This window comes from Silurus meridionalis, chromosome 22 (assembly GCF_014805685.1).
Source record: "Silurus meridionalis isolate SWU-2019-XX chromosome 22, ASM1480568v1, whole genome shotgun sequence".
NCBI classification, from domain to species: Eukaryota; Metazoa; Chordata; class Actinopteri; order Siluriformes; family Siluridae; genus Silurus; species Silurus meridionalis.
The window spans coordinates 1353840-1381339 of NC_060905.1; the positions used below are offsets into that span (position 1 = coordinate 1353840).

The 27500-nt window shown below is 40.0% G+C and overlaps 1 protein-coding gene and 1 long non-coding RNA gene across 4 annotated transcripts in view; one reads left to right on the forward strand and one right to left on the reverse strand.

Moving 5' to 3' along the window:
• The window catches only part of grhl2b (grainyhead-like transcription factor 2b), a 50968-nt gene that overhangs the window by 1588 nt on the left and 21880 nt on the right, over positions 1-27500 (forward strand). For 2 of the 3 annotated variants that reach the window (XR_006923730.1, XM_046834528.1), the window contains exons 2-8: positions 4544-4730; positions 6725-6792; positions 11201-11522; positions 14464-14519; positions 14663-14819; positions 17985-18096; positions 22897-22991. Coding sequence is in view for 2 of the 3 variants with exons in the window: in XM_046834528.1 (XP_046690484.1) it covers positions 4544-4730; positions 6725-6792; positions 11201-11522; positions 14464-14519; positions 14663-14819; positions 17985-18096; positions 22897-22991 (997 nt within the window). In the remaining variant the exon portion in view is untranslated. The remainder of the gene's footprint in view (positions 1-4543; positions 4731-6724; positions 6793-11200; positions 11523-14463; positions 14520-14662; positions 14820-17984; positions 18097-22896; positions 22992-27500) is intronic. The other variant, XM_046834529.1, reaches the window with a different exon arrangement.
• Positions 4743-11343, reverse strand: LOC124375853. Its single transcript, XR_006923732.1, has 3 exons — positions 11211-11343; positions 9134-9211; positions 4743-5094 (listed from the first exon to the last, which is right to left on the reverse strand). It is a non-coding gene; the product is annotated as an uncharacterized LOC124375853 (long non-coding RNA).

Genomic DNA, 27500 nt, shown 5'->3' on the forward strand with positions numbered 1-27500 from the left:
TGCAGAGGACCTTCAGCTATGGATCCACATGAGATCACACTCTACCTCTTCCTGGCTGTTTTTTTGTGGGAAATGCTTGTGGTAAATGTTCTGTGCAGAACTTTACCATCTACTACCAAGGCTCCAAGTAGAACCCTTATCTTCTGGAGAAAAGGTTAGATTTAGCACGTATACCAGTTCTAGGGCTTTTCCCCCCGGTTCTGTGTAGAACCCCAGAGCGGAGAGTTTCTCCATCAGAACAGATATCAAACCAAACCTGTTTAAAAGGCACAATGCGGATCCAAAAGAACCCTTAAAGAACTCTTTAAGAACCATGAAAAAGCTTCCCTAAGGAGCCCATAAAGAATCCTTATAGAACCCCTAACGAACCCATAAGAACCTTTAAACCCCTCAGGAACCTCAAAAGAACTGCAAAAAAACTCAAAAGAACCATAAAGTACCTTTAAAGAACATGGATTTGTTTTTGTAGTTTTTGTTCATATGGTTAGCTCCAGCATCACTTCAGTGCTTTTTCTTCAGTGGAACGCTTCAAGGTTCTGAGTGGAACCTTACAACAGAGTGTTCTCCTATGAGACCCATTTACACCAAAAAGCTCTCATTTACACAATGAAAAGTTTTACTTCTATTTAAAAGCTCTGTGTTGAACCTCACAGTCCAGTGTTCCTCTGAAAGAAAGGGTTCTCAGTGGAACCGTTATTTACCCAGTGAAACCTTAAAGAACCCCTGAGGAACCAAGAACTAGTGTAAAACTCTGCCCAGTTTTGGGTGTTGAAATGAAAACAGATCATCAGGTGAACTTTAAATCAGGTGGAATTTATTCTTAGCTTCAAAAAAAGGTTCTTGAACAGGTTCTTTATAGGATTCTTACAGGTTAGAGGAACGACTGAAGAACTCTTTAGGGTTCTACGTTGTTCTGAGTGTGGATCAGGAGAAAGAACGTATCAGAGCTCTCCGGAGTGACATTTTGTTTCTTCCTCTTATTAATGGTTTACTCGTCCACTCTCCAGGCCGCTCTCAGCTCCTTATCTGATGGTTATGGGGTGAAACGAGCTGACGGTTCTCGAGCGCTTGGTGATTAATGATGCGTATGCCCTCATGCAGAGTGTGTTTATGGGTTTTATGCCCACATGGAAGCACTGGAGGACTTTAAAAACCATTGTGACTTTGGGTTAACCTTGTGTGTCTCTGAAACTCTGAAATATTCAGAGATTTTTTCACAGGTTCTTCGTTTGTTCCTTTAGATGGATGACTGTGTTTCTGAGTGTCTCCTGATATGTTTTTGAGTAGAAAACTTTTTTGGATGAGATAAGAACCCATAATTCTCCAGCGAAAAAAATCAAAATCAGCACAAAGCACCTTTATGTTTTTTTTATGCAATTAAATGGCTTGAATCACTGGGTGGGTGGAGCTTAACTTTGTTTCATGCATCGATTGGCTCAGACAAATTCAACACTCACAGTCTTTCCCACTTCAGGCTGGATCATAAATTCATTTTGCTCTGAAGCTTTGGGATTAACTCCGACTTTTCACTGCCCTGAATCAGTGAATCAGTGAATCAGTGAATCAGTGAATCAGTGAACTCAGCCTCTCACTCGAACCTTTGGTGATGTGTGTTTTGAGGAGCGTTCAGATGATCCTAGCTGCTTGTGTTCATGACCAGGTGTGTATGTGGCTTTGTAGAGATCCTGGTGTGTGTGCGGTGGCTGTGTTTACGCCTGGTTTTAGATCAGAAGCGTCCTGTGATCTTCTCTAACCCTTCAGTGCTCAGGGGATTCGGGTGAAAGTTTGTCTGCACCTGCATTTAATCTCCTCACAAAACGCCTCGAATCAACAACAAAAAAAAGGATGAAACATCAACCACTCTCTCTGTCTCTCTCACACACACTCACACACTCACACATACACACACACACACACACTCACACACACACACACACACACACACACACACACTCACACACACACACTCACACACACACACAAACACAGAATGTCTCACCACAGCGATGTCCCAACCATGACACGTATTTATTCATTAAAGCACGGCACGTTGTATTTTATTTAATGTTAAATTCGATGTTTTGTACCTTGGAGAGTGCACAGCTAAGTGTTCCTTAGGATCCTGTGAAAAGGGTTCTGTGCTGAACCTTCAGAGATGATGGTGTGGAAAAAAGCATTTATAGCTGCTATAACATAAGCGACATCAGAAACTTGTTCGATTCCTGTGAACATCATTATAAAGGGATAAAAGCAATGTTGTGCTGTAAAAGGCTGTGGTGTGAGAAGAAGAAAACACTCAGGATGATTTAGTTGGTAATGAGCCTCTATTAAAGGATCTACACAGAATCCTACAGCTGAGTGTTTCCTGATTAACTAGAATATTAAATACACCAATAAATCCTTAAAAACACTTTAAAAGCTAAAGATTTCACACAGAAGCCCTTGACACTGCACAGAACCCCCAGCTATGGATCCACACGGGAACTCTACAGGGCTCTTCTGAGCTGTTCTTTGTTTGTGGGAAACTCTTGTGTTAAATGTTCTGTGCAGAACTTTATTATCTACCACCAAAGCTCCAAGTAGAACCTTGCCAAATACCATAAATGATAAATAACCCCTGAAGAACTCTTTAAGAACCCCGAAAAAGGACCCTTAAAAAGCCCATAAAAACCCACAAACCCCCCTAAGAAGTCATAAAGAACCTTTAAAGAACATTGATTTGTGTTTGTATTTTTTATATCAGTGCAGTGTTCCTCAGTGAGAAAGTGGATGAAGGAGGTAAGATCCAGCCTTTAGCTGTGAAGGGTTTGAAGGCTTTATAGGTGTCATTGATGTTCTATGCAGTAAAACCCTTCAGGAGCATCTAATCCCTAACTGAAGACCAGAAACTTGTGAGATTTCGGGTTTTCTCCGGACCTGCTGTACAGTGGAGATACAGCGTATAAGGACTTTCTCACACAGGACTCTCGTTGCTATGGAAACAATAAGAGCGACCTGCGATGCTGCCCGAGTCGCTGTCCAAGGTCTATCAGCACTGTCTGACCAATCAGAACTCACACTATACAGTACACACAGAGCTCAATGAAGCTCCTTGTGTGTGTGTGTGTGTGTGTGTGTGTGTGTGATATGATCTTCAAACTCATTCTATATCTGTATTTTTATGAAACACGTGTGTGTCGTGTTGGTTTAACCTCGGAGTGTGTGTGAGATTAAATCCACAGTGCGGCTCAGATAAGATAAGCGTATTAATGAGAATTAAAACAAACACATGCAGACACACACACATGCACACACACACACACACACACACACACACACACACACACACACACACACACAGAGCAAAAACAGAAGTAAGGAAGCTGAGCAGGTCTGTTGGTGCAGCAGCTTCATTTACATGAAGATGGATCAGATATGGCTTATGTGTGTGTGTGTGTGTGTGTGTGTGTGTGTGTTTGCACTGTATATAGCCATAGCAAAAGCAGAAATTGTTGTTGTGTTGTGTTATAAAGGGGGCGGGGAAATAAACAGGAAGTTACATGTGATTAGTGGAGGTGTGCAAAAGTGTTACAGATTGATGTTTTTTACTTTATTCATATTTTTACTTAAATATTTTTTTTTTACAAACTCTATATTTTTACAGAAATATTCAAGAATTTAGAAAAGTGAGCAAAGTTTTATATTAGCATTTAATTATATAAAACAATTTTGCGCATATATTTATATATTTTATTATGCTTTATTAGAATTTTCTTTGAAAAAAACAAATGTTAAAATATAGAATTATTTCACAGTTCAGTCACATTTTCAAATTTGCTCACTTTTAAACCATGGTCTGACTTTTAATTTATTTCTGCCTATTTTGTTTTTTACTTAAAAAAAATAAAATGTAATTTAATTTTATCACATCTGTTAAAACTAATTATTTAGTTTGAGTTTGTTTTATTTCTTTTTTTATGCATTAAAACTTTAAATCTAAATTCTAAATTCTTTGTTTTTAAGAATTTCAGAAAGTTTAAAAGATATTTCTTACCTTTAATTTTAAAAAAACATTTTATATTTTAAACAGAAAACTTTTCCCCCAAAAAGTACCAACCATTAAATCACTTTATAAAGATATACCTTTTTTGACTCTTCACTGTATTTACAGTACAAAATTATCACTTTTTGACTTAAAAATTGTAGATGTACTTATTTATTATTTACTTACAATAATTGGAAACAGTGATTTTAGGGCTCAAGCATATAAAAAAGACTCGATATTATGCAGGATTTTTAGAATTTAGTCATTTTCATAGAATATTTTGGCTATACACTTTTTTGTTGTTGTCTGACAAACTTTTCAAAAACTTTACATTTCAAAAACATTATATTAACAATAATTCTATTGTTATATTATATATAATATAAATCTAAATATATAATATAAAGAGAGAGAGAGACTCGACTTCATCAGTGCTGTCGGCATCAATAATCATTACTGTAGTACAGCAACAGTTATAACAGTTTTATTGTATGTGTGTGTGTGTGTGTGTGTGTGAAGCAGTAAGAGGCTGGTGGTGGTGGTCCCTAATGATCCCCTACATGGGCGTCGATCGTACACCAGTGAAGATGAGGCGTGGAGGTCGTACCTGGAGAATCCGCTCACTGCAGCTACTAAAGCCATGATGAGCATCAACGGGGATGAGGACAGTGCTGCTGCTCTGGGACTGCTGTACGAGTACTACAAGGTCAGAACACACACACACACACACACACACACACACACTCAAGACACACACACATATAAAAAAAAGTTTGTATCAGATACAAGTGGTTATTTGTATCACGTATTTTTTTGAACATATTTGCATTGGTAAAAAAACAATTTATTTCTATATAATTATTAGTAGATGTTCTTTACTTTTATTATTCAGAAAGTGAGCAATAATTTGTACCCAATATTTGATATGTAGATCCATTTCTCGTCGCTAAACTGTTTAAAACCGCTGCTGCTACGTGAACGTGACGTATCACATCACTACGCAGGCCGAGGCGTGTCCTGAGAGTCACATAGAATACAGATTTACATGGCAGAGGCAGAGCTGTAACTTCCTGCACACAAAACAGGAAAAAAAACTCTGGTTTTATTTAATCTTTTTATTTTTATTTTATTTTTTGCACTACAAAGGCGTATAAAACAAAGGGTGAAAACAGCCATGTGTTAGAAGTCAGAAGGTATTTAAGTTAATTGATTATTTGCTGTCTGTCTGAATTAAATAAATAAAGGTGAACTTTTTGTACCATATTGCATTGCAGAGCATGTGTTGAATTCGGAAATCGGATTACACTGCATGATAACAGGAAGAAATCGTATCGTATCGCATTAGTAGCTGCTTCCTGTGTATCTATGACCCATCCCGAGGCATCCTGAGGTTGCTCCAGCTCCAGTCACGTCCCACTGTATGAAGATTGATTAAGAAGTAGATGCCGACCCAGCATACATCCGGAACCATCTAGAGACGTACCAGTGCCAATTGGATCCCACTTCATGTGGAGTTTGGACACTGGACCTCTTTGAGTGTTTAAAGGCTCTGGCATGGAGAAGCTGGTGTTGGATCTGTGATAATCCCAGATGTTGAGCTATTTTATGAGTTGCTCAGTAGCTTCTGGTTCCATAATCTGATCTGACTGTAAAAGACTGATCATCACTTATAATCACACACTTCAGTGCTCATGTTAGTTCTCACTCTCCAGTGTTCTGTAGTGTTTAAAGACTATAATCACACTCTTGATGTCACCCAAATGAGGATGAGGTTCCCATTTTGAGTCTGGTTCCTCTCAAGGTTTCTTCCTCATAACATCTAAGGTAGTTTTTCCTTGCCACAGTCTCCCCAGTCTTCATCATCAGAGATAAACACACATCATTCAGCTTCACTGTTAACTTCTGTAAAGCTGCTTTGAGACGACGTCTGTTGTGAAAAGCGCAATAGAAATAAACTTCACTTCACTTGAATATAATGTATCGTATCGTTGGCTATGCATTGAGATGCAAATTGTCGTGTGTGTGTGTGTGTGTGTGTGTGTGTGTGTGTTGTGGTACAGTGGTGTTTATGTACTGGTTGTTGATGTGACTGGAACAGGAACAACACCAGTATTTAAATCAGAGAAAGAACTGAACGTCTCAGACTTCCTCCTGTTTCTCTACTTCCTGTCCAGTGTCTACTCCAGTTATCCGCTCACACACATAGACACAATCAAACACACACAAACACACACACACACATACATACACATACACATTAACACACACCTTCACACACACACATAAACACACACATACATAAACACACTCACACACACACACACACATACACACACACACACATACATACACACACATTAAAACACACCTTCACACACACACATATAAACACACACACACATAAACACACATACATAAACACACTCACACACGCACACACACACACACACACACACACACACACACACACACACACACACACATACACATACACATTAACACACACCTCACACACACATACATAAACACACTCACACTCACACACCCACACACACACACACACACACACACACACACACACACACACACACTCACACACACACACACAAACACACATATACACATATACACACATACACATACTGTCTGTGTCCCGTCTGTGTTGTTGGTGTCTAATCTCAGGTCTGATGTGTGATTCAGGTTCCTAAAGATAAGCGAGTTCTGCCTATCAGTAAAGTGCTAGAAGAGACAGAGGGACAGCAGAAAAGGTGAGTATTAGGAAATCACCACCACCACCACCACCAACACCACTCCAATACACTTCAATATACCCTTACACACTCCCATACACTCCTATACACTATAACACACTCCTCTACACTCCTATACACTTCTATACACTATAACACACTCCTATACACTCCTATACACTGTAACACACTCCTCTACACTCCTTTACACTATAACACACTCCAATACACTTCTATACACTATAACACACTCCCATACACCCTATACACTATAACACACCTCTACACTCCTATACACTATAACACACCCTATACACCCTATACACTATAACACACTCCAATACACTTCTATACACTATAACACACTCCTATACACTCCTATACACTATAACACACTCCTATACACTCCTATACACTATAACACACCTCTACACTCCTATACACTATAACACACTCATATACACTTCTATACACTATAACACACCTCTACACTCCTATACACTTCTATACACTATAACACACCCTATACACTCCTATACACTATAACACACCCTATGCACTCCTATACACTATAACACACCTCTACACTCCTATACACTATAACACACCCAATACACTTCTATACACTATAACACACTCCCATACACTCCTATACACTATAACACACCTCTACACCCTATACACTATAACACACCCTATACACTCCTATACACTATAACACACTCCTATACACTTTAATATACCCTTACACACTCCTATACACTATAACACACTCCTATACACTCCTATACACTATAACACACTCCTATACACTCCTATACACTATAACACACTCCTATACACTTTATTATACCCTTACACACCCTATACACTCCTATACACTATAACACACTCCTATACACTTTAATATACCCTTACACACCCTATACACTCCTATACACTATAACACACCCTATACACTTCTATACACTATAACACACTCCTCTACACTCCTATACACTTCTATACACTATAACACACTCCTATACACTTCAATATACCCTTACACACTCCTACACACTCCTATACACTATAACACACTCATATACACTCCTATACACTATAACACACTCCTATACACTCCTATACACTATAACACACTCCTATACACTTCAATATACCCTTACACACTCCTACACACTCCTATACACTATAACACACTCATATACACTCCTATACACTATAACACACTCCTATACACTTTATTATACCCTTACACACTCCTATACACTCCTATACACTATAACACACTCCTATACACTTTAATATACCCTTACACACTCCTATACACTCCTATACACTATAACACTCCTCTACACTTCTATACACTTCTATACACTATAACACACTCCTATACACGTCAATATACCCTTACACACTCTTACACACTCCTATACACTATAACACACTCCTATACACTACTATACACTATAACACACTCCTATACACTCCTATACACTATGACACACTCCTATACACTTCAATATACCCTTACACACTCCTATATACCCTTATACACTATAACACACTCCTGTACACTCATATACACTATGACACACTCCTATACACTCCTATACACTATAACACACTCCTATACACTTCAATATACCCTTACACACTCCTATACACTCCTATACACCATAGGACACTCCTATACACGTCTATACACTATAACACACTCCTATACACTCCTATACACTATAACACACCCTGTACACTCCTATACACTCTTATACACTATAACACACTCCTGTACTCTCCTATACACTCTTATACACTATAACACACTCATATACACTCCTATACACTCTTATACACTATAACACACTCCTGTACACTCCTATACACTCTTATACACTATAACACACTCATATACACTCTTATACACTATAACACACTCCTGTACACTCCTATACACTCTTATACACTATAACACACTCCTGTACACTCCTATACACTCTTATACACTATAACACACTCATATACACTCCTATACACTCTTATACACTATAACACACTACTGTACACTCCTATACACTCTCATACACTATAGCACACTCATGTACACTCCTATACACTTTTATACATTATAACACACTCATGTACACTCCTGTACACTCTTATACACTATAACACACTCCTGTACACTCCTATACACTTTGTAGCACCTCAGGCCTGCGGCAGGCTAAGCACATAGACGATAGGCTGAAAAATAGGGTGCAAACTCATGTTTATTGTGTTTCTCTGTACAAACGTGGCTGTGCGTGTGTGCATGAAGGTGGGTCTGTAAAGGTGTGTGAAAAAGTTAGAACTCAGGGACCTGGGGGCCGTCTGAGGCAGGCGTGTGGTTGGGCTCAGCAGCTTCTTCAATCGTTGCTCCTGGAACTGATCCTGCTGCCTGTGGGGAAAAATCAGAGAGATATGATTTATGAGAGCGGTTCGGACCGAGCTTTCCTCCGCACATCTCTCCGTCTCCTTTTATGCGTCTTAGGCTCCTCAAGGATGGTGAGGAGCAGCTGTGTGCTTAATCAGGCACCAGCCATGTGTCATTTGCCATGTGTTTCCCTTCTGTCACGTGTTCGCTTGCTTTCCACGCTTTCTGAATGATCGCTGTCCGTTCAGCACCCCGTTTACAGTCGTGTTCAGCGCGTAGTCCTGGGGCAGCTGTCTTTCCAGACCCTGTCATCACAACTCCTTTACACCTTTACACACTGCTATACACTACTATACACTCTTACACACTGTTATACACTACTATACACTCTTACACACTCATATACACTACTATACACTCTTACACACTCATATACACTCCTGTACATTCTTACACACTCCTATACACTTTTATGTACTCCTATACACTATAACACACCCCTATACACTCTTACACACTACTATATACTCTTACACACTGCTATACACTACTATACACTCTTATACACTGCTCTACACTACTATCCACTTATACACACTGCTATACACTACTATACACTCTTACACACTGCTATACACTACTGTACACTCTTACACTCTCATATACACTCCTGTACATTCTTACACACTCCTATACACTTTTATGTACTCCTATACACTCCTACACACCCCTATACACTCTTACACACTGCTATACACTACTATACACTCTTACACACTGCTATACACTACTATACACTCTTACACACTGCTATACACTACTATACACTCTTAGACACTGCTATACACTACTATACACTTTTACACACTGCTATACACTACTATACACTCTTACACTGCTATACACTCCTGTACACTCTTACACACTGCTATACACTAATTTACACTTTTACACACTGCTATACACTACTATACACTCTTAAACACTGCTATACACTACTATACACTCTTACACTGCTATACACTAATTTACACTTTTACACTGCTATACACTACTATACACTCTTAAACACTGCTATACACTACTATACACTCTTACACACTGCTATACACTACTATACACTTTTACACACTGCTATACACTACTATACACTCTTACACACTGCTTTACACTACTATACACTCTTACACACTGCTATACACTAATTTACACTTTTACACACTGCTATACACTACTATACACTCTTAAACACTGCTATACACTACTATACACTCTTACACACTGCTATACACTAATTTACACTTTTACACACTGCTATACACTACTATACACTCTTAAACACTGCTATACACTACTATACACTCTTACACACTGCTATACACTACTATACACTCTTACACACTCCTATACACTTTTATGTACTCCTACACACCCCCACACACGCCTATACATCGGTTCTGCCTATCAGTAAAGTGGTAGAAGAGACAGAGGGACAGAAGAAAAGGTGAGTATTAGGAAATCACCACCAACACCACCACCAACACCACTCCTATACACTTCAATATACCCTTACACACTCCTATACACTCCTATACACTATAACACACTCCTATACACTCCTATACACTTCAATATACCCTTACACACTCCTATACACTCCTATACACTATAACACACTCCTCTACACTCCTATACACTCAAATACACTATGACACACTCCTGTACACTCCTATACACTTTTATACATTATAACACACTCCTGTACACCCTTGTACATTCCTATATACTCATATACACTCTTATATACTCCCATATACTCCTATACACCACTATATGCTCCTATACATTCCTAAACACACCTGTACACATGTATACACTTTCATACACTTCATGTCATGCAGAATAAACTGTGAATGTAAAATAAATAGTGTATAAAGTGTGTATAATATATTTGTATGTGTGTCTGTGTGTGTGTGTGTGTGTGTGTGTGTGTGTGTGTGTGTGTGTGTGCAGCGTAACTGACCCCCCATCAGTAGATAATCACGTGCAGGTGTTGAAGTCTGTTCCGGTGAATCTTTCTCTGAGCAGCGAGGCTCATGAGTCGAAGCGGGACGGTTTTGTGGACGGTGGTCCCGTGGGCACAGTGAAGGCTGAGGTGTACGCTCCCGTCTTCATGACCTCCAGCCTTCAGTACCGCAGTGAGAGCGAGGAGCAGGCAAGGGCAGTGTACGAGCAGAACACACACACACTGAGCACCGATCACACTGAGTATGGCAGAGACACACAGCGTAGCAGCCCTGACAGCACTTATGACGATGAGGACTCCACTGCAGAGGTGATACACTAACACACATTCACACACACTCACACACCCATACACACACACACACTCACACACCCATACACACACACACACACACACACACACACACACACACACACACACACACACACACACACACACACACACACACACACACACACACACACACACACACACACACACACACACACACACACACACACACACACACACTCCCATACACTCATAGACACACTCATACACTTCTTTATACTCATACACACTTATTCACACTCACAAACACTCATACACTCACTCACACTCCTATTTACATACCCACACACTCATACACACTCTCGAACCCCTATACACTCACACACATATATACACTTACACACACTCATACACACACTCACACTCATACACACTCACACTCCTATACACTCATACACACTCTTACACTCCTATACAATGACACATACTTATTTACATTCACACACACACTCAAACACACACTCAGACTCCTATAAACTCTTACACAATTATTTACACTCACACACACTCATACACACACTCACACTCCTATACCCTCACACACATTCACACAAATTCACACACACTCCTATACACTCCTATACACACATACACTCATACACACTCATTCACACACTCACACACACTCTTACACACTCACACTTATACACACACTCACACTTATTTACACTCACACACTCTTACACACACTCACATTCTATACACTTATACACACTTATTTACACTCACACACACTCATACACACATTCGCACTTGTATACACTAATACACACACGTATGTACACTCATACACACTCAGACACACACTCACACTCCTATACAATCACACACATTCACACACACTCACATACACTCCTATACACTTACCCACACTCACCCACATTCCTACATACACACACACACACACACACACACACACACACACACACACACACACATACACTGTCTTACACATTCCTACTCATGCTTGTACCCTGTAATACACTCTTACACACTACTACACACTCATACACTCTTACACACTTCTACACACTCCTTTACATTGTTATACATGCTTACACACTACTACACTCATATACAATGTTATACACTCCTACACACTCCTATACACTCTTACACACTCCTGTACACTCCTATACACTCATACACACCTATACATTGTTATACTCTCTTATACACTCACACACACTCTTACACACACCTATATATTTTTACACTCTTACACACTCCTAGACACCTATACATTGTTTTACACTCTAAGATAAGATAAACCTTTATTCGTCCCACAGTGGGGAAATTTCTTTCCTACAAACTCTTACTCACTCCTACACACTCTTATACACTATTGCACACTCCAACACACTCTCATACACTTTTATACACTCCTACACACACCTATAGACTGTTGTACACTCTAACACACACCCCTACACTCCTACTTTTGTACGTCGCTCTGGAAAAGGCGTCTGCTAAATGCCGCAAATGTAAATGTAAATGTACACACACCTATAGACTGTTATATACTCTACACACTCCCACCTACTCCTATACACTTCTACACACTTCTACACACACCTTTACATTGTTATACACTCCTACACACTCCTATACATGTCTATACATTGTTTTACACTATTATACACATACACACTCCAACAAAATCTTACACTCTTATACACTTTTACACACTCCTACGCATATATACATTGTTATACACTCCTACACACTCCTATACACTCCTATACACTCCTATACACTCCTATACACTCATACACACCTATACATTGTTATACTCTCTTATACACTCACACACACTCATACACACTCAGACACACACTCACACTCCTATACAATCACACACATTCACACACTCACATACACTCCTATACACTTACCCACACTCACCCACATTCCTACATACACACACACACACACACACACACACACACACACACACATACACTGTCTTACATTCCTACTCATGCTTGTACCCTGTAATACACTCTTACACACTACTACACACTCATACACTCTTACACACTTCTACACACTCCTTTACATTGTTATACATGCTTACACACTACTACACTCATATACAATGTTATACACTCCTACACACTCCTATACACTCTTACACACTCCTGTACACTCCTATACACTCATACACACCTATACATTGTTATACTCTCTTATACACTCACACACTCTTACACACACCTATATATTTTTACACTCTTACACACTCCTAGACACCTATACATTGTTTTACACTCTAAGATAAGATAAACCTTTATTCGTCCCACAGTGGGGAAATTTCTTTCCTACAAACTCTTACTCACTCCTACACACTCTTATACACTATTGCACACTCCAACACACTCTCATACACTTTTATACACTCCTACACACACCTATAGACTGTTGTACACTCTAACACACACCCCTACACTCCTACTTTTGTACGTCGCTCTGGAAAAGGGCGTCTGCTAAATGCCGCAAATGTAAATGTAAATGTACACACACCTATAGACTGTTATATACTCTTACACACTCCCACCTACTCCTATACACTTCTACACACTTCTACACACACCTTTACATTGTTATACACTCCTACACACTCCTATACATGTCTATACATTGTTTTACACTATTATACACACATACACACTCCAACAAAATCTTACACACTCTTATACACTTTTACACACTCCTACGCACATATACATTGTTATACACTCCTACACACTCTTACACACTTCTATACCTTGGTATACACTCCTACATACCTCCATACATAGTTATACACTCTTACACACTCTCACACACTCTCAAACACTGTTATACACTTGTATACACAGATAAACAGTTATCTAGTGCATTTATAAACACTTTACAATATTTATATAATGTTTTACAGAAATATCGTCCCTCATCACTCGGAGCCAACGAGTTCATCTTTGAGCAATCAAACATGTGAGTATCAGTAACAGTATGAAGTAGTTGCAAGAGAAGGTTTAGCTAACATCTAATCACATATCATTAGGCTCTGAGAAGGACGAAGACTGAAGAGCCTGTGTGTGTGTTTCTGAAATTAAGTGGTGTGTTTGGTTGGACAGAGACACGTTCCAGTACACTTTGGATGCCACGAGGTCTCTGAGACAGAAGCAGGGTGAGGGGCCAATGAGTTACCTGAATAAAGGACAGTTTTACGCTGTGACACTGAACGAGACGAGCAGCAGCAAACGCCTGAGACACCCCATCAGCAAAGTGCGGGTGAGGAAGAACACTATCCGTTTATCATCATCATTTAGTATGATCAACACTATCACCATCATCATCATCATCATCATCATATCATTAACATCACCACATTCATCATCATCACCACCATCACCATCGTTATTATCAACACCATCATCATCCTCACCATCATCATTACCATCATCATTACTATTACCACCATCATCATCATCATTATTATCATAGTTACCGCCATTATCATCATCATCCTCACTGCCATCATCATAATCATTACTATTATCATCCTCACTGCAATCACATTCATTATCATCACCATCATCATCAACATCATCATCATCATCATTATTATCATCCTCTCTACTATCTCCATCATCATCACCATCACCTCCATCATCATCATCATCATCATCCTTACTGCCATCATCACCACCATCATCATCATCATCATCATCATCATCATCATCTTTATCCTCACTGCCATCACCATCATCACCACTATCATCATTATCATCATCATCATCATCATCATCATAAAATCACCACATTCATCATCATCATCACCATGATCACCATCATCATCATCCTCACCACCACCATCATCATCAAAATCATCATAAAATCATCACATTCATCCTAGTCACCATCATCACCATCATCCTCACCACCACCATCATCATCATAAAATCACCACATTAATCATCATCAAAATTATCATCATCATAATCAAAATCAACAGATTCATCATAATCACTATCATCATCATCATCACCATAATTAATATCATTACATTCATAATCATTACTGCCATCATCTTCATCACCGCTACATTCATCACCATTATTATAATCACTACCATCATCACCATCATCATCATCACCCCCATTCATCACCATCACCATCATCATCATCATCATCATCATTATTATCATCCTCTACTATCTCCATCATCATCACCATCACCTCCATCATCATCATCATCATCATCATCATCCTTACTGCCATCATCACCACCATCATCATCATCATCATCATCATCTTTATCCTCACTGCCATCACCATCATCACCACTATCATCATTATCATCATCATCATCATAAAATCACCACATTCATCATCACCATCATCACCATCATCACCATCATCCTCACCACCACCATCATCAACATCATAAAATCACCAAATTAATCATTATCAAAATCATCATCATATTCAAAATCACCAGATTCATCATAATCACTATCATCATCATCAGCACCGTAATTAATATCATTACATTCATAATCATTACTGCCATCATCTTCATCACCGCTACATTCATCACCATTATTATAATCACTACCATCATCACCATCATCATCATCACCATCATCATCACCCCACATTCATCACCATCATCATCATCATCACCATAATCATCACCACCATCATCATCATCACCACATTCATCACCATCATTATCACCACTATCACCACCATCATCACCACCATCATCACCCCACATTCATCACCACCATCATCATCACCACCACTATCACCACCATCATCACCACCATCATTATCACTCCACATTCATCACCACCATCATCATCACCGCCACATTCATCACTACTATCATCACCATCATCATCATCACCACATTCATCACCACTATCATCACCACTATTATAATCACTAACATCACCATCACCACCATCATCATCACCACCATCATCACCACCATCATCACCATCATCATCACCACCATCATTATCACTCTCACATTCATCACCACCATTATCATCACCGCCAGAATTAATCCCCACTATCATCATCACCATCATCATCATCACCATCACCATCATCATCATCACCGCCACATTCATCACCACTATCATCACCACTATTATAATCACTACCATCATCATCACCAACATCATCATCACCCCACATTCATCACCACCATCATCACCACCATCATCATCACCACCATCATTATCACACCCACATTCATCACCACTATCATCATCACCATCATCATCATCACCGCCACATTCATCAGCACTATCATCACCACTATTACAATCACTACCATCATCATCATCACCACCATCATCACCCCACATTCATCACCATCATCACCACTATCATCACCACCATCATCACCACCATCATCACCACCATCATTATCACTCCCACATTCATCACCAATATCATCATCACTGCCACATTCATCACTACTATCATCACCATCATCACCACCATCACCACCATCATCATCACCGCCACACTCATCACCACTATCATCACCACCATCATTATCACCACCATCATTATCACTCCCACATTCCTCACCACTATCATCATCACCGCCACATTCATCACCACTATTATCACCACCATCATCACCACCATCATCATCATCATCACCATCATCATCACCCCACATTCATCAGCACTATCATCACCACTATTACAATCACTACCATCATCATCATCATCACCACCATCATCACCCCACATTCATCACCATCATCACCACTATCATCACCACCATCACCACCATCATCATCACCACCATCATCATCACCACATTCATCACCAATATCATCATCACTGCCACATTCATCACTACTATCATCACCATCATCACCACCATCATCATCACCGCCACACTCATCACCACCATCATCACCACCATCATTATCACCACCATCATTATCACTCCCACATTCCTCACCACTATCATCATCACCGCCACATTCATCACCACTATTATCACCACCATCATCACCACCATCATCATCATCATCACCATCATCATCACCCCACATTCATCACCACCATCATCATCAGCAGTAGCAGCAAATTTATCATCAATCCCTTTATCCATCTCTTCATCCATTCCTCCATCCCTTCATCTCTATTCCCCATCTAATTTTTCATCCTCAATCTCTCCATCCATCCAACTCTTTATGCCTCAATCCCTCCATCCCTTCATCCCTCTATTCTTCGCTTCATCCCATCAACCTATTTATCTATCCATCCCTTATCCTTCCCATCATCCCTTTCTTTTTCCCTCCGTACCTCCATCCATCTCTATATCTCATTATCTGTCCATCTCTTCATCCCTCCATTTATCCCCCCTGTTTCTGTCTCTATTAATTTTTCTCCCCTCTCTCCTTCCCTTCTTCCACTCAGAGCGTCGTCATGGTGGTGTTCAGTGAAGATAAGAACCGAGATGAACAGCTGAAGTACTGGAGGTATTGGCACTCGCGCCAGCACACGGCTAAGCAGCGCGTCCTCGACATCGGTAACGTCCTCATACATATATATTCAATACACAGCTAGAATCGAATGTTAGCTAACGATCATTGTATATGTTAGCAACAAGAGAGTTAGCTAGTTAGGGTTAGGTAAGATAGCTAGTATTAAATTCTAAATTGGTAGCTAATCATTCCTATGTCAGTTAGTGTTAGTTGTTAATAAGCTAGGTAGACAATGCTAAGTTAGCAAGCGGCTAATGGTAATGACATAGCAATTGTTAGGAAATGGTTCATTTAAATTGACTAGCAAACATGAGGTTAATGTTAGCAAGTTAGCAAGGTAACATAAGCTTCATAATTGTGAAGTTCCGAAAATTCGCTTTTGCGTGAGCTACTGTAATATTTACGCTCTACATGCTAGTTGCAGAAAAATAATAGCGAAATCCTCAGTAGCTAGTCGCTAGAGAGAAACGTAAAGTCATGGTTAGCATGTACATGCCAGTAATCTATGCTAGGCTAAGTAGCTTTAACTAAACTGCTGTGTTTTGTAGATATTTGGAAAACTGTTAGCAAAGAGGTTAATGCTATGTTTTTATTAAATGCATTTGAAAACATGTGCTGTGTTGCTAGCAGACTAGCTATGTTATGTCAGCTTATTAATTGCAAAATATATGTAAAGAACTACTAGCTCGCTTTGCTAGCAATCTAATTAACAGTTAATTAGGTGTTATACAGTTTATATATATATATATATATATATATATATATATATATATATATATATATATATATATATATATTACTTATAAAGAACAAACTTAATTATTTTTTATCAGCACATTATCTGTGTAAAGCTGCTTTGAGATAATGTTCATTATTAAAAGCACAATACAAATAAACATGAATTGAATTGAATTGACTATTAAGGCCGGTAGCTAGTTGCTAGAGGAGAGATATAACTTGCTGACTAGCTTTACATTGGTTTAGCAGCTAGCTGAGCTTGTAGTTTTGGTATAGAAAGCTAAGCTAACGGTGGCTAGTCAGTAGTTAGCAAGTTAGCAGGAATGATTTTATTCTAGACCCGGAAGGTGAAGCGAACTTCGGAGTTAATGTATGTTGGGACGAACGCTAACATAACCACCGCTGGGTTAACCATTCACACACACACACACACACACACACACACACACACACACACACACACACACACACACACACACACACGTGAGCACATGCAGTGGGACATTCCTCTCTTTGTCAGAACAAGCCCCAGTTTTTCAGCCCTCATTCATTCTTCTTTTCATATTCTCTCTGTTATGCTCACACACACACACACACACACACACACACACACACACACACACACACACACACACACACACACATATACACTCTTACAGACACACACACACACACACACACACACACACACACACAAGCGCACAAACACACGCACACGTACACACGGGCTGCAGCATGTTAGACTGTTTTTTATTTTCCAGCAAAAAAAAGAAGTGTGTAAGTGTGTGTGTGTGTGTGTGTGTGTGTGTGTGTGTGTGTGTGTGTGTGTGTGTGTGTGAGAAAAAAGGAAGGAAGATAGGTGTTAGTAAAGTCAGGTAGTGATGTAGGAGAGAAGGTGAGGAGATTCCTGGGGTTCACTCAGCGTTCACATTCATCCCAATAGAGTTGGCGCTCTATAGAAGTAGATCTTCGAACCCATGGACAGCAGATCTTCATGGAGCTGGTTATTGTGTCATGCTGGAACAGGTTTGGGTCTCCTGGTTTAAGTGAAGGGAAATTTTCATGCTCCTGCAACCAAAGACGTCCTACACACACACACACACACACACACGTCCTCTTACTTTGTATGAAAAAGCAGAGTCTGGTGTCTGAATACTTTTTGTAACACCGTGTGTGTGTGTGTGTGTGTGTGTGTGTGTGTGTGTGTGTGTGTGTGACGTTCTTCCTGTTGTTTTGTGCCTCGGTGCAGGTGAGTAACATGGCGTCCGTTAAAGTCTACGTGTGTTGTGGTGAATGAAGAGGAAGTAGTTTCCTCCAATCCCCCGCTGGGCATCAGAGTCCAAACAAACTCAGAGTTTTAAAAGTCAGCTCAGTTCCTTCAGCACTTCACCTCTGATTCGCCTTTTCGCTCCTCGCTTCATCTACAGAACATTTTTACAGATTTGATTGATGAATCAATTTTGATTTGCTGCAAATCATAAAGAAAAACTAAAATACTATGTATTAAAAAAGGCGCGTGTCATGGCCCCGCCCACATATCTGGACTTATAAGTGATTTTAGATTTAGTTTAGACTTTTGGGGGTGGGGGGATAAAGGGAGGGGGGTAAAGGGGGTAAAAGGGCATGGCTGGGTTTGGTCTAAGGGCAGGTGGAGGTCACACTGTGTAATTATCAGCTTAAACGTCCCCGAGTTTGTGTTTGGAAACAGGGAGGAGCAAATAGTGGAGGAACAAGTAAATGGCAGGATTATATTCAGTTTAGAGTTTCTGAGGATGAGATGTAGAGGTAGAGATGAGATAGAGGTGAAGGTGGTAGAAGAGGTAGAGGTGCAAATAGGGTTTGAAATGCAGGTGTTGATGGAGGTATAACTGGAAATGGAAGTGACGGTGGTGGTAGAGGTGGAGATGGAGGTGAATGTGGAGGACGAGTAGATGTGGAGGTGGTAGTAGAGGTAGAGGTGGAGATGGAGGTGAATGTGGAGGACGTAGTAGATGTGGAGGTGGTAGTAGAGGTAGAGGTGGAGATGGAGGTGAATGTGGAGGTGGTAGTAAAGGTAGAGGTGGAGATGGAGGTGAATGTGGAGGTGGTAGTAAAGGTAGAGGTGGAGATGGAGGTGAATGTGGAGGACGTAGTAGATGTTGAGGTGGTAGTAGAGTTAGAGGTGGAGTTGGAGGTGATTGTGGAGGTGGTAGTAGAGGCAGTGGTGGAGATGGAAGTGAATGTAAAGGTGATATTAGATGTGGATGTGGATGTGGTAGTAGAGCTAGAGATGAAGAGGAAGATGGAAGTTGAAGTGACAGTAGGTGAAAGACGACACCTGGGCCAGTTGAGATGAGATTTGAATAGCAGTTGAAGCAGATTGTTCCTCAGCCCCTGAGGCTGTGTCATAGGATCCTGCGTCTGAATGGCTCCATTTATCCAAAGAGGAGGACGAGCTAAAGGACAGGGGGTGTGGGTGTGGGTGTGGGTGTGGGTGGGGGTTGGGGTGTGTTAGAAAGAGTGTGTTAGAACAAGTGTGTGATAAAACCTGGGCTGGGGATCAGGATGGAACTCCACACATCTAACTGAAGCACAAACATCCATCACCATTAATTTAAATGTAAAAAACAAATAAACCACAAGGTGTTTGTTTACAACACGTTTCCTTTTAACACACTGCTCCATTGCTTCATATAATAATAATAATAATAATAATAATAATAATAATAATAATAATAAATTATAATAAATTATAATAAATCATAATAATGAACTAGCTAAATGTGTCAGCTACAATCACCTACGATCAACTATTATCAGCTCCGATCATCTACGTTTCACAAATTTAACAACAAGAAGTAAAGAAAATCATAGCATAAATATATCTACAATTTACCTGGAATTATCATAAAGAGAGAGTAATAGCTGGTGTAGGGCGTGGGCTGTACACGCAGCATCTTAGCATTCACGCTAGCAAGAAACAAAACTTTAGCAAAACCTTAGCCAACATGAGCAAACCAGAGTAAACTAGCTGTGTGTGTTTATACAAATAGAATAGATGATTGTTTTAAACAGTTGACTAGCTACGTTAGCATGCTAGCCACATTAGCAATCTAGCTTTGTAAACAACAATTTGTATTGGAAATGTATTGAGCTAATCGTCTCTAAGCGATCCGATTTTCATGTTCTGTGATGGCTTTATTTATTTATGTTAATTCTTTAAAGTGTTTAGGAAGCAAATAAAAACTAGTGGAAATGAAGAGTAGCATGAATCTGATGACTCGTAACAGAAATCAAGGTTTATTTATGGATTATTTATGAAGAGTGTCCCTGAGACAGGCAGGCTCCAAGTGTGTCTGTGTGTTTGTGTGTGTGTGTGTGTGTGTGTGTGTGTGTGTGTGTGTGTGTGTGAGCAGTGTTTGTCTAATAACGGGCACGAGAGGCAATAAAACACAGATAACCTTTTATTGCTTGTGAGCTGTGACTTTGAAGTGGGAAGCGGAGTGTGTACTCTCAAAGATACGGTTTATCAGGAGAGGAAACGTGCCAGCGTTTATTACAGACGCCAACCTGAGCTCGAACATCTGATCTCCATCTTTTATAAAACCTTTTACACAAACTACATTTTTCTGAAATATATTTTTCAATAAAAATAAATTCATTTTCCAATTATAATCATTATAAACTGACTGAATGCAACCTTTTTTTTTTTTAATTCTTGTTTAAATAAAATCTTTGTCTTTTTTTAACAAATTGTTCTTGAATATATATATATAAATGTAAAAAAATATAATAATAATAATAAAAATAATAATAATAATAATAATATAACAGCAATATCACAATTATATCACAAAACACTTTTCTGAATTTTTTTTTTTTCTAAAACTAAATGTCAAACCATTTTCTTTACAGAGTTTACTTTGTTTATGATAAATATGTTTTGTTTCCTGGAATACAAAAAAAAGAGAATAAAATATATATAAAATCAAAATCTGTATGAATATAAATATGTTCAGACTCTGTGTGTGTGAGTGTGTGTGAGTGTGTGTGTGGTGTGTGTGTGTGTGTGTGTGTGTGTGTGTGTGCGCAAAGCAGTATTGTTTAACGTATTTTTTTTATCACAGCGGACTATAAAGAGAGCTTCAACACCATCGGGAACATCGAGGAGATCGCCTACAACGCCGTGTCCTTCACCTGGGACATGAACGAGGAAGCTAAGGTAGGACACATATAGGGAATTACCCATGATCCTCCACTCTCATACTTTGTTTTCTGCCTCTAAGTGCCTCAAATAAAAATCATTCAGTACTGAATCCAAAATCAAACTCCATCAGTACTAAATCCTGACTCAAACCTCTTCAGTACTGAATTTACATGCTAAAATAGTATGTTTGAGAAGCGACAACAGGAACTCGTTTATATTCATCACCTGTAGCTATAACTGGATAAAAAGTACAATGTGCCTTTGTTGTGTTTTATTGTGTATAATTGTATAATTTGGTGTTTCATCACAGTATCACAATGTTGATTCATTTCCTTTTACAGTCTCTCTCACACACACACACACACACACACACACACACACAGAGGGCTTTACCACTTACATACGGTGCCTTGTACTTTAAGTTATGTATAGAAGCTTTGACGGTTAGTGTGTGTGTGTATGTGTGTGTATGTGTGTGTGAGACTAAAGCTAGTAATATGTTGGTGTGTGTGTGTGTGTGTATGTGAAAGTCAATATTAGCTCGGTTTGAATGATGAACAATATGTGTGTGTGTTTGAGATCAGATTTATCACCCAAAAGGCCACAATAGGAGGGCAGGGCAGGTGTGTGTGTGTGTGTGTGTGTGTGTGTGTGTGTGTGTGTGTGTGTGTGAGAGTGTTCAATTTATGCACACTTGACCCATTTCTCAGTGTTTGTGCGTGTGTGTTTGTGTTGGTGTGTGTGTGTGTGTGTGTGTGTGTGTATGTAACACAAGGAATGCTAAAGAAAAGGGGGAAGATCAGCGTAGGGTGGAGACGAGGGATAAAACCATTGTACAGCTCTAATATCACCATTCTGTACACCATATTCAGGGTGTGTGTGTGTGTGTGTGTGTGTGTGTGTGTGTGTATGTGTGTGTGTGAGAGAGAGAGAGAGAAAGAGACAGAGAGAGAGAGACTAAAGTCTGTTTGTTCATGTCCATCTGTCTCACTCTCTCTCTCTTTTCATCTGCCCTTCTGTTTCTTTCTCAATCTGTAGATGTCTGTTTTCAACTGGCCATCTGTGTGTGTGTGTGTGTGTGTGTGTGTGTGGGTAAGTGAGTGTGTGTGAGTGAGTGTGTGTGTGTGTGTGTGTGTGTGTGTGTTAGGGAGATATTAGGCTTAATGTCATCATACTCTGTTTGAACACACACACACACACACACACACACACACACACATTAAATATTACACACTCTTCTTTAAAACTGATATTAATATCACACACAAATGTGCACACACACATCAGATATATATATCATCACACCCTTCTTTTATAACACACACACACACACACACACACACACACACATATTATTCATCAAACACACATACACACACACACACAGTTTGATAAACGATTAGGAATCCTGTATGAAGTGAGAGACTGTAATGTTTAACTCTGACCCTGAATGTGACCTTCTGCTCCGGGGCAGGAGTTAAAGCACTTCACTTTATTATGGGCTGAACGTTTCTCCTCACGTTTGATCTGTGGAGAGGAAAATGTGTTTGTGTGCATTATGTGTATGTACTGTGTGTATGTGTAGTGTGTGTACTGTGTATGTGTAGAGTGTGTAGTGTGTATTTGTCTTGTGCATAGTGTGTATATGTACTGTGTGTAGTGTGTGTATGTATAGTGTGTGTAGTGTGTGTGGATGTGTGGTGTGTATGTGTACTGTTGTAGTGTGTGTGTGTGTGTAGTGTGTGTATGTGTGTGTATGTGTAGTGTGTGTAGTGTGTGTACTGTGTGTGTGTGTAGTGTAGTGTGTATGTATGTGTAGTGTGTAGTGTGTATGTGTCTTGTGTGTAGTGTGTATGTGAACTGTTTGTAGTGTGTATGTGTACTGTTTGTGGTGTGTGTGTATGTGTGTGTGTGTAGTGTGTGTGTGTGTGTGTGTGTGGATGTGTGTGTGTGTGTATGTGTCTTGTGCATAGTGTGTATATGTACTGTGTGTGTGTGTATGTATAGTGTGTGTAGTGTGTGTGGATGTGTGGTGTGTATGTGTTCTGTTTGTAGTGTGTGTGTGTGTGTGTAGTGTGTGTGTGTATGTGTAGTGTGTGTAGTGTGTATGTGTCTTGTGTGTAGTGTGCATGTGAACTGTTTGTACTGTGTATGTGTACTGTTTGTGGTGTGTTTGTATGTGTGTGAATGTGTAGTGTGTGTGGATGTGTAGTGTGTGTGTGTAGTGTGTGTGGATGTGTAGTGTGTGTGTGTGGATGTGTAGTGAATATGTGTCTTGTGTAGTGTGTATGTATGTAGTGTGTGTAGTGTATATGTGTCTTGTGTGTAGTGTATGTGAACTGTTTGTAGTGTGTATGTGTACTGTTTGTGGTGTGTGTGTATGTGTAGTGTGTGTAGTGTGTGTGAATGTGTAGTGTGGGTAGTGTGTGTGGATGTGTAGTGTGTGTAGTGTGTGTGGATGTACAAAAATGATAGAGGGGAGAGAGTGTACACGTGATAGAGGGGAGAGAGACTCTGATGATCTTCTCAGCCGTCCTCACAATTCGTAGGATTTTGCGATTCGGGACGGTCCATTTCCCAAACCAGCCAGTGATGCAGCTGCTCAGGATGTTCTCGATGGTCCCTCTGTAGAACATGGTCAGGATAGGGAAGGGCGATTTGCTTTCCTTAGAAAGTAGAGACGCTGCTGGGCTTTCTTGGTGATGGAGCTGGTGTTGAGTGACCAGGTGAAGTTCTCCGCCAGATGTACACCAAAGAATTCGGTGCTCCTGACGATCTCCACGGAGGAACCATGTCCAGTGGAGAATGGTTGCTCTGTGCTTTTCTGAAGTCAACAACCATCTCTTTAGTTTTGTTGATGTTCAGAGACGGGTTGTTGACTCTACACCAGGATTTGAACTGTTGCACCTCCTCTCTGTACCCATTGTTCTTCCTGATGAGACCCACCATGGTCGTGTTATTGGCGAACTTGATTAGGTGATTTGAGCTGTGCATTGCTACACAGTCGTAAGTCAGCAGAGTGAACAGCAGTGGACTGAGCACACAGCCCTGAGGGGCTCCAGTGCTCAGTGTGGTGGTGGTGCTGGAGATGCTGAAGTCTCCCAGTCAGGAAGTCCAGGATCCAGTTACAGAGGGAGGTGTTCAGGCCCAGTAGGCTCAGCTTCTCAATCAGGTGCTGAGACATGATTATATTAAATGCTGAGCTGAAGTCTATGAACAGCATTCATACAAATGTGTCCTTATTGTCTAGGTGGGTAAAGGTCAGGTGGAAGGTCGTGGTGATTGCAATCGTCCATGAAGCGGTTTGGACGATACGCAAACTGCATAGGGTCCAGTGAGGGTGGAAGCTGAGTCTTGATTTACCACCAAAACTGTGTTCCAGACCCCTTGCAGTTATACCCCTTTATGGTAACACTGTTCCCTAACAACAGGGACCTGTTTCAGCATGATGGAGCTCCCTGGATATCCACACTGCAACACTGTTCAGGAACGCTCTGAGGAACATCACATGGAGGGTATTGACCCTGGGATTCCACAGATCTCAATCTGATTAAGGGTCTGTGGGATGTGCTGGACAAACTGGTCTGATTCATGGAGGTTCCACCTCACATCTTTGATGTTAGTCAGCGTGTGTTTCATTCAGAAGCAATGATGATGAGGTCTGAAGGCTGTAATCTCAAGCAGTTGAACTCCAGCTGCGTTCACGGTTAATCACTAACCACACTCATCAGTTCAGGCTGTTGGGTTTGGGATTAGGTGTTGAGATGGGATAGGTCCAAAAAAAAAACCAGCAAAAAGAACAGGAACATGGACAGAAATGTGTGTGTGTGTGTGTGTGTGTGTGTTTTGGGGGCATAAGGGTTTGGCAACAGACCGACATGTTCAGACACACACCTGCTTTACCTGAGTGGGTGGAGCTTTAGAAGAAAACAAGATGCCCTTCTTCAGGCAGTTTATACACAAATGACATATGTTCGTTTTTTTGTTTTCACACAGTGGTGTGTGTGTGTGTGTGTGTGTGTGTGTGTGTAACGGCAGTTATTCGGGTTGTTGTGAAAGCCGTCTGTCCCGTCAGCTACTGCTTAGTCATGCGCCGAACATTAAATATTGCATTACGAATTGAAGGTAACCATGGAATGCCTCTAAACATTCCCACACTCAGTAATATATATAAATATTCATGAAAGTGAAGATATTTTATGGCGAGTTCTTAAAGCTGAGAAAAGCAATGGGGTATATGTTTGGGGTTTAAAGGTCACACCAAATGAGTGCCATGAAAGTTGTAAATATTGGATTACGGGAATATCAGGATCTGGGAATATAAAGCTGCTCTGGGTATATATGGGTCTGGAATGTAGAATTATGTCAATGTAGAGTTATGGGGAATGTAGAGTTATAGGAATGTAGAGTTATGTAGAATGTAGAGTTATAGGAATGTAGAGTTATGTAGAATGTAGAGTTATTGGGAATGTAGAGTTATGTAGAATGTAGAGTTATAGGAATGTAGAGTTATGGGGAATGTAG